This window comes from Sardina pilchardus, chromosome 10, assembly GCF_963854185.1.
Source record: "Sardina pilchardus chromosome 10, fSarPil1.1, whole genome shotgun sequence".
NCBI classification, from domain to species: domain Eukaryota; kingdom Metazoa; phylum Chordata; class Actinopteri; order Clupeiformes; family Clupeidae; genus Sardina; species Sardina pilchardus.
The window spans coordinates 18,928,317-18,937,971 of NC_085003.1; the positions used below are offsets into that span (position 1 = coordinate 18,928,317).

Sequence of the window (9,655 nt, forward strand, 5' to 3'; positions counted from 1 at the left end):
CTTAAGGCTGCTTGATCAGCACATTCATCTCCAGCCCCGGAGTACAGCTTAGATGCACACATCTTTTACAAGCACAACTTGCAAACAGTGAATACTGTACGTCTGACTGGGTGCAAATACTAATGAGTGGACAATTAGAGTAGAAAAGTATAACTGTACGCAGCAATGAGAGGACCGAGCAGATCAGCAGACCAGTTCAGAGAGAAAAGTTTGGCTTGTTCTGATAATGTTTGGCTGAAAATCCAGTATTTAGGAAACGGACGTCATGAGGTGCATTGAACTCGTCTTGGTTCAGTGATTGAAACAGTTCCTAATTTTTGACTTCCACATCCAACTTTGATCCGTTGGTGGCGCTAGAGCACTAGAAATACAGACATGCACTTGGTGAAAAGAGACATGAGGCCGTTCATGTCCACACTGTTGAAACATGAGGCTGTCCATGTCCACAGTGTCGAAACGCTTCACCATACGGTTCTATGAGCTGCCATAGACTCCCATGACAGAAGACAAATGGGTCTGCTTTGCCCCTTAAAACACACTGCAATCACACATACTAGAAAGAAGCTGAGAACAAAAAAATTCACATCCACAAATGTATACTTTTTTTTAATCCACAGATAGACTCTAACCACCTAAAATCTAAACCCTTTGTCGGTGAATAACACACAGACACACACACACACACACACACACACACACACACACACACACACATACACCCTCTGCTTTGTTGTGGCTGAGTGCTTATAATATCACATTACCAGTAATCCGACTGTAATTGCGGCACGCGACACGCACAACAAGCCCGCTCCACCTTCCACTCCCTATGGACCCTGACCTCTCCAAAATGCAGCGCTGCTTAGCCTGTGGGAGAGAGCAGTGAGGACCCTAAATGTGTGTGTGTGTGTGTGTGTGTGTGTGTGTGTGTGTGTGTGGCTGCTTAGCCTGTGGGTGAGAGCAGTCAGGAGCCTAAATGCAGCGCTGCTTAGCCTGTGGGAGAGAGCTGTGAGGACCCTAAATGTGTGTGTGTGTGTGTGTGTGTGTGTGTGTGTGTGTGGCTGCTTAGCCTGTGGGTGAGAGTAGTCAGGAGCCTAAATGCAGCGCTGCTTAGCCTGTGGGTGAGAGCAGTGAGGACCCTAAGTGTGTGTGTTTGTGTGTGTGTGTGTGTGTGTGTGTGTGTGTGTGTGTGTGTGTGTGTGTGTGGCTGCTTAGCCTGTGGGTGAGAGCAGTCAGGACCACGTGGCACTGAGCAAGTGCTGGCAGTGCAGCTCAAGCCCTTTATCACTAGGAGTTTTTTGTGATAAATAAATGATGGGGGCGCTAATCTTTTTTTAATCAAGACGCTATTCTCAGAGACTTGAGAGTTTTTTCCCCTCTCTGCAGCCACCACAGTAAAGGACAGAGGGGACAGTATGGAACATGAGAAGCAGGAGGATCCTGCCTTTTGTTTTGAGCTGGACACACATTTCTTTAGACATGCAGGGTTTATTATTAAACCATGATCCAAAAAAGGCTAGTTTCAGTAGAGTAGTTGTTTTGCAGGCACATATGCACATGTATTCATGCAGAAATACGCACGCGTGTGTGTGTGTGTGTACGTGTGTGTGTGTATGTGTGTGCGTACTGGAATTTGCTGTCAGATGGCTTTTATCCTTATCAACTGATGATGACCAGAGTAGGTCTACTTTAGTGCTTAACGCTTGAGTGATGTGGAAATGTCATGGGAAAAAGTAGTTTGAGAGAAGATCTCTAGTTTCCACGTGCAGCCTCAGATAATGTAACTCATATTGTTATATTGATAAAGTACCTTTTTAACCCCAGTAATGTAATGGTCATATTGCCTACTGTATATACTGTAAATGCCTGTGTAACCCCAGTACTGTAACTCATATGGTCGTATTGCCTGTATAAGGTACCTGTGTAACCCCATTACTGTAACTCATATTGTCATATTGCCTGTATAAAGTGCCTGTGTAACCCCAGTACTGTAACTCGTTTGCAGAGCTGAGTTGTATAAGGTGCCTGTGTAACCCCAGTACTGTAACTCATATGGCATATTACCTGTATAAGGTACCTGTGTAACCCCAGTACTGTAACTCATATTGCCTGTGTATGGTGCCTGTGTAACCCCAGTACTGTAACTCATATTGCCTGTGTATGGTGCCTGTGTAACCCCAGTACTGTAACTCATATTGCCTGTGTATGGTGCCTGTGTAACCCCAGTACTGTAACTCATATTGCCTGTATAAGGTGCCTGTGTAACCCCAGTACTGTAACTCATATTGCCTGTATAAGGTGCCTGTGTAACCCCAGTACTGTAACTGGTTTGCAGAGCTGAGCTGTGTGTCCCTGCTGCCCCCCCGGCGAGGCTCCTACTACGTGGAGCACGGGACTGGGGTGTCCCTGGACTCTGTGCTGGTGTTCTGGTGCAGGGAGGGCTATCAGCTCGTGGGGAGAGAGAGGGTCTCCTGCCTCCTCCAGAACGGTGCGGCCAAATGGAGCCACCCTCGGCCAGAGTGCGAAGGTGAGAGAGAGAGAGAGAGAGAGAGAGAGAGAGAGAGAGAGAGAGAGAGAGAGGGAGGGAGGGATTTGCTCTGATCTTATAGCTGTGTGTTTGAGTATCCAACCTATTGTGTCCACTATGCATGTAGTTTGTGTGTGTGTGTGTGTTTCTGTGTTTTCTGTTTGTGTGTGTGTGTGTGTGTGTGTGTGTGTGTGTGTGTGTGTGTGTGCATGTGTCAGTCACAGTTTGCCTTAATCTCTCTTCTCTCAAAGTGTATGTTGGACTTTGTCTTATCATCTGTTGACTTATCTGTGTATCTTGTTTTCTCTATTCTCCGACTGTTCCCTGCTGTGTTTTTCAATCTCATTGGGCCAGACTTAACTTGGATTCTATATATATTCTATAGAAGGTTTATATAAAACAAAATGGTAGACTATCACATTGAAAATGAACACTAGATCCGCCCCTGATCTCTTCATTTCTCCTTCTTTGAATATTGTCAGGATACATTTTCCATAGTTTGGGTATTTCAAATATCAGTATTTCAAATATCAATACGCTGTAATCATAGCCATATTTAAGCCACATTGTATTGTTAAGAGACAGACAAAGCCATTACAGTAATAGACAGTAGATCAGCCCTATCAATACACAATAGATCTTTCCATCTTCATCCTCAACCAAGGTCACGTCAACTCAACTCCAACTTTTTGAGTAGTGTTGCTGGGAAACCACAGGACAGTGTCCAGTGTCATGTTTTCTGATAGGATGATCATGACAGTTTGCCTGTTGATGGTTAAAGTTCTCTGATACCAATGGGAATGTGCCACAACAACACAAGGCCCGTTACCCAGCAACACTGCTGAAGGAGCTGCCTATAGTGTCCCATCAGCCTCACTGCCCCGTGTGTGTGTGTAGGTAGTCCCTCATCCCCTCTCTGATGCCTTACTGCCCCATGTGTGTGTAGGTAGTTCCACCCTCATCCCCTCTCTGATGCTAGTGTCCCATCAGCCTCACTGCCCCATGTGTGTGTGTAGGTAGTCCCTCATCCCCTCTCTGATGCCTTTACTGCCCCGTGTGTGTGTAGTTACTTCCTCCCTCATCCCCTCTCTGATGCCTCACTGCCCCGTGTGTGTGTGTAGGTAGTCCCTCCCTCATCCCCTCTCTGATGCTTGTCCCATGTGTGTGTAGCTAGTCCCTCCCTCATCCCCTCTCTGATGCTTGTGCGATGACCGATGCCACCACGCTCACCACAGCGCTGTCTCTCTCCATCAGGACTGCCCACGCCGGACAGTCACGGGCTGCTCATGGCCATCGTGGTGTCGGCGGTCAGCGGCGTGGTCATCATCGGCCTCACGGTGGCCTTCGTCATGTGCTGCATGCGGGGCGAGCAGCAGGTGAAGAAGAAGAAGACTCCACGCACCGGGAGGACCAGGTACGCACGTCGCACGCACCTGCTGAGGCCGAAATTAAGATGTGATTTGTTTTAAGACAGGATTTGGAGCACTAATGGTATAGATAATGTAATCCTGTAAAACACACATTGATACCATTCCCCATGCTCGGCTCTTTGTAATCTTTTACCATTTAGAGATAAATAAAAAAATAAAAGGGATAGAAACGGTAGGGTTTTCAGAAATATTACCTAGACTAGACTAAAATGTGCAGAAAACCAAGATCAGTGTTATGCTACGGTGTGTTTACTGTAACTCAACCGTGATGAGTGATCTCCTCTCCGCGCTCCTTTCTGTAGGGATCGGCAGAAGCGGAGGACGATGTCGCGGAGGAGTGCGGCCTGGTTGGAGAGAGAGCCGGGGGACTGGGAGGTGTTTCCTCCACCCAAGATCTACAACCTGTCCCAGCAGCTGGAGCCCCACGCAGCCACCGGCACAGCGCCCGCTCGCGGATATGAGAACAGGGGCTACAACAGGTGAGTGTGGGGCCACGGCAGGTGTGGCACTTGTTTAGGTTGTGGGGAAAAAGACTACACAATACAGAAGAGCACTTGTTTAGGTTGTGGGGAAAAAGACTACACAATACAGAAGAGCACTTGTTTAGGTTGTGGGGAAAAAGAGTACACAATAGAGCACTTAAGTCTAATTACATGTGTTAGACCAGGCTGCTACAGATACACTAGATACACAGATAGAGTTTGATCATAGCCGATCTACTGTATTGGCTTCACTTATGACTTTAAGCGAAACAAAGATGACAAGCATTCACAGTCTAATCATGTCATGAGAGATTGATTAAGAAAAGGACACAAATAGTGTGGCATTAAAGTAACACTTTAACTTTAAGTTAAAGTTCAAGTTTATTGTCATGTACTCATAAAAATAATTTATAAGTAATGAGATTCATTGTGCTCAAGTGTCCAGAAATAAATTAGAAAGAAAAAATAAATAAATAGATACTATACTTTATCATATTATATATTTTTTAATAACAGTATTGTTACTTACATTCACTGAAGCATAAGTCCTCAAAGCCAGGACCTCTCACTTGTCCTCTCTATCCTATAATGAGCACTAACATCTACTGACCCCCCCCCCCCAGGAGCCAAGACAGCCTGAGGAGCCCCCCCGCAGGACTGTACCACTCGGAGTTGCAGCTGTACCCCCACCTGGTGCTGCAGAGGAACACACCTGGCAGCCCCGTCTACCTGCACATCTCCGCACCCCCCACCCTCAAGGCCCAGCAGCGCCCACCTGTCTAAACCTGCTCCAGGTGTCCCTGTTTGTTTCTTCTAGATCTTTCTGGAGATCGTCCCTCACACACTGGAACTGTCCATGCTGTGTAGTGAGTGCACGGGTCCCTGGTGAAGGCCACCGTGTAGCCAGGACTGCAGGACATGAGCACTTTGGTTTTTAAGGAGTTTCTCTGCCAAGCACTTTTACGATGGGCTGCCCTGTGTAGGGGGGCACTGTTTCTGCCTGCAGGACACTCCGTCTTCCAAAGATCCTTCCCTCTGTATTTTTCTAAGATTACCTTTGGGTTGCGTACAGCCGTGTTTGTATCAGCCTGAATGGTGGGGCAGTGAACACTTGGTTGTGTTGGGAAGGCCGTGCTTTGCTTCCATTTGAAGAATTTTTGGAGCGTAAAATCTGTGTAAATATTTTTTTCTTATTTGTTAATTATTTTAATTGGATCCATTGTTCACATATACTTTTCAATGTATTGGGGTTTATATATATTACAACTGAAAGGATATCACCTCTGAAGCACCCTCGAACGAGAATACTATGCTGTACATTGTTGTGCACTGTTTGAGAAAACATGGTTAAAACCATAGCCAAAACAATGCAAAATGCTATGAGATTTAAAATGCCCTTGATTCATTTAGAATTGATTTACATTGTAATTTCCAGTTGTCAGTGAGTCAAGTTGGGGCTGGCACCTTCCCGGAGAAAATGCTTCCTGGATCCCTTTCCTGTGGTTGTGTTCCTATTGAAAAACCAAAACATGATTAATTGTTTATTTTACATACAAATGATATTTCTCTTGCTCGCCTTTTGTCACAATGGTCCCTGTAGACACTTGTACATATTCAAGATAATTTAAATTAAATACATTTACATAATGAATTTCATCAGTTTCATATTCTTGTTTGCTAACTTTATATTTATTTATTTATTTAAATATATGAGATATTCACTACTGATGTCAGTCATCTTAAAAGTATTATCAAAGCTGGCAATTCCTGGGGGAAGCCTTTCACTGATTTGGATCCAATGTTGGATGGTCAATCAGTGTGTCTTGGCAAGGACAGGTATCAAAGTCTCACAACCTCACCACAGGTGTCACGTCTGTTCTGATCAGCTGATAAGACCCCATCTTACACTATATGCCACAGAACCTCACTACAGGTGTCACGTCTGTTCTGATCCGCTGATAAGACCCCATCCTACACTATATGCCACACAACCTCACCACAGGTGTCACGTCTGTTCTGATCAGCTGATAAGACCCCATCCTACACTATATGCCACACAACCTCACCACAGGTGTCACGTCTGTTCTGATCAGCTGATAAGACCCCATCCTACACTATATGCCACACAACCTCACCACAGGTGTCACGTCTGTTCTAATCCGCTGATAAGACCCCATCCTACACTATATGCCACACAACCTCACCACAGGTGTCACGTCTGTTCTGATCAGCTGATAAGACCCCATCCTACACTATATGCCACACAACCTTTTTGTGCAGGCCATGATTATGAACTGGACTATAGGAACTCATTATTAGCTGGCCTACCTGCAGATGATTGGGATTGCAGATATCCTCTGGCCTACAGGGCTTCATTGATCTGCCCATTTTTAATACTGGTTCTCTGATGCACCTTTACGCCTCCTCTCACTCACAGTGGTCCACTAATGAGCTTTCCATCGACATTAAGAGGTCAGTTGAGACTTTATCCATCTGGCTCCTTGTTGGTGGAATGATTTACCCTAACGCTCTTCGGTCTAGTAATAGTTTTGGGAGTTTCAAGACGTGTTAAAAGACTCATCTGTTTACCATCATCTGTGTATCTGACTAATTAATTATCTGCTGAGTCACGCTTTGTGTGTGTTTATGGTTATTGTCATTATCACAATTTATATTGTTATTACTCTGTTCAAATAATTTAGTCTATTACCTTTATTTATTATATAGGCTATATGACTAAACTATTATTTTTCAATTATAATGTTTATAGTTGTACATTGCTTTGGACAAAAGCATATGAGAACCATAATACAGTAATAACCATACTATCATGATGATATCCCATTCTAAGCACAACATATTTAGTTTGTTCACAGCCAACAAGCAGCTCTGACCTCAGCTGTGGTCTGGTCTTCCACTATGCTTTCAGAACTTTCAACAGCGCATGTTCAGTGGTCCGTTCTTAAACAATGCTTCCATTTGACTTATGTACGGGTCATAGAGTAAAGTGAGCAGGTGTGTGTGGGACATTTTTCTGTTTCTATATTCTGTTATTTGTGAGTGTAGCCTACACAATGCAGGGAAATATAAAGATAAATGATGATGCATTCCCATGCTCAGTAACATAAATAATATACTTTATATAACCGGGCCAAACTTTTTTTTTTTGGACAATCCTATAGGCAGGCCTACAGGATTGTTGCTATTGGAATCCTACAGGATTTTGGTTTTGGTTCCAAATTCTGACCGAAATCCCATAGGACTTTTTGATAAAGGTTCTGTTATCTGATGGACAACATTGGCATCTAGTGGTCAAACAACAGTACTACATCCTTATGTTCGTCTGCACACATTTCTCTCCACGCGGAAGTGTTACTTTAACTTTTCAGCACAAGACATTACTGTCTACACTACACTACACAAAGAATTAGAGTCTCCTCATTAAAAGTCACTGTCATTTCAGAGATTTTGGTGCTGTGTCCCCACCAAAGCTGAGACCAAACCTATGCTCTTGACTGCCACCTTCTGGCTGAACATATTCACTACAGGACTGTAGGCCCATGTAGGCTAAGAGTAAATCGAAAGTGAGTCGAATTTAGTCATACACATTCATGAATCTTCTATGACTTATACAACGTTCCGTAACGCAAAGACGACGTTCTAATTTTACCTCACAAAAAGCCTCTGCAAAACCACACCACAACGCGCGAGTCATAAGGGTGTCGCACCATGAGCAGTTAACTACTGATCCACCTGATCCGTTGTTGGTTACTTAAAAACAATGAATTATTCGCAATGGAGAGATAGGTATCTTATGAGCTTTCGTTTCGATTCTCATCATGACAGCTCAGGTAGGTTGTAGCCTAGGATTGATTATGTTGTAGTTTTTGTAGACCTGTTAAATCTTTCTTGAGGATAAATCACCTTAAATGAAGGAACTTAGCATAGGCATTAGGCAAAAACAATAGACCTAGACACTGTAGGCCTAATGTGGTCTCACATCTCATTGCAACAGAGCTAATATCACTGTTAATTTACAGTCTTGTGTAATTTGCTATCTCTGGAAGCACTGTGGAAGGATTCACACCCAGTGACAGATCCAAATGATAATCAACAGGTATATAATCATTATCCTTATCTCTGTGTGCTCTCTGTGTTTCTGTTGGTGTAAGCGCTGGGCAAGCATATCAGCGTTGGCACAGGGAGGCGTGGCCTGAACGTGCGCGTGACCAATCGTCTACTGACCCCACTGGCGCCCGACCAGCTGCAGTCTGTGGCGCTGAGCCTCCCTGGCCTCCACGCGCGGGGTCAGCATCAGCATCAGCATCAGCATCAGCATCAGCATCAGCATCCGCATCCGCATCCGCATCCGCATCCGCATCAGCATCAGCTGCAGTGCCCAGCAGACACCAGCCTCTACCACTGCGGCCAGCTGCACATCTACAGGCTGCCCAGTGCCACCTCAGAGGGCGACTGCAGAGAGCTGCCTGACTCACCCGCGCTGAGAGACGGCGAGCCAGCAGGTGGCGCCGAGGAGCAGCACAGTGGGTCTGGAGGGTTGACGGAAGCCAGCCTGTCAGCGGACAGCGACGTGCAGTCCCAGTCCCAGATCAGCGACGCGGACGAGTTCTACACATGCTCCTCCCCCGACACCGCGCCCTCGGAGACGGCAGACAGCGACGACTTCCGCTCGGCCAGCGGTGACCTCCGACCCCCGTCCCCGGGGCCGTCGGGAAAACGAGGCGACAAGCAGGTGTTGGTGGAGTTCAGGGGTCAGCGCTACCTGCGTCTGCTGACCCCAGCGAGAGGGCGCGAGGGGGACGTGGAGTCCAGCTGGGTGCTCACTGACTTCACGGAGGACGGGGCGGCGATGGTGCTGTCCTTGCGTCTGGACTTCATTCGGCCGCGGCCGGTGGTGCCGCACTGGATGAGGGACCTGGAGGAGGAGAGCAGTTGACATGACGGAGCACTGCCACTGACCGACCATCTATCATCATTCAGACTCAGTAGTGGACGTTTAATACACATGTTTCACCTGAGGAATAAAAAAAACAAGTGAGATGGAGGTGGTGTGATGGCTTGAGAGATTAAACACAAGGCAGGCAGATGTCTTCTGTGATGGCTAACAACTGTTATTCACTTGTGCCTTAATGTGATTGAAACTCAAATTCAATTAGATTCGACAGATTCCTGAGGGGCAATTTCATCATGCAGGCACA

General features: G+C 45.8%; 2 protein-coding genes across 2 annotated transcripts in view; both read left to right on the forward strand.

The window, feature by feature from the left end:
• The window catches only part of si:ch211-242e8.1 (uncharacterized), a 5,903-nt gene extending 684 nt beyond the window's left edge, over positions 1-5,219 (forward strand). Inside the window, exons 2-5 of the mRNA XM_062548037.1 lie at positions 2,333-2,524; positions 3,779-3,938; positions 4,257-4,433; positions 5,060-5,219. Of these exons, the coding sequence (XP_062404021.1) occupies positions 2,333-2,524; positions 3,779-3,938; positions 4,257-4,433; positions 5,060-5,219 (689 nt within the window). The remainder of the gene's footprint in view (positions 1-2,332; positions 2,525-3,778; positions 3,939-4,256; positions 4,434-5,059) is intronic.
• A 2,934-nt stretch (positions 5,220-8,153) lies between these two features.
• Positions 8,154-9,655, forward strand: LOC134094661 (uncharacterized). The gene is made up of 2 exons (XM_062548278.1): positions 8,154-8,287; positions 8,609-9,655. The coding sequence occupies exons 1-2, from the start codon at positions 8,218-8,220 to the stop codon at positions 9,391-9,393; spliced, it is 855 nt and encodes a 284-aa protein (XP_062404262.1). The 5' UTR covers positions 8,154-8,217; the 3' UTR covers positions 9,394-9,655.

Excerpts from the sequence above, each read along its gene's own strand:
- LOC134094661 (XM_062548278.1), top strand. The coding sequence starts at position 8,218 with ATGAATTATTCGCAATGGAGAGATAGGTATCTTATGAGCTTTCGTTTC. Across the intron at positions 8,288-8,608 it reads TTCTCATCATGACAGCTCAG|CGCTGGGCAAGCATATCAGC; the intron begins GTAGGTTGTAGC and ends TGTTGGTGTAAG.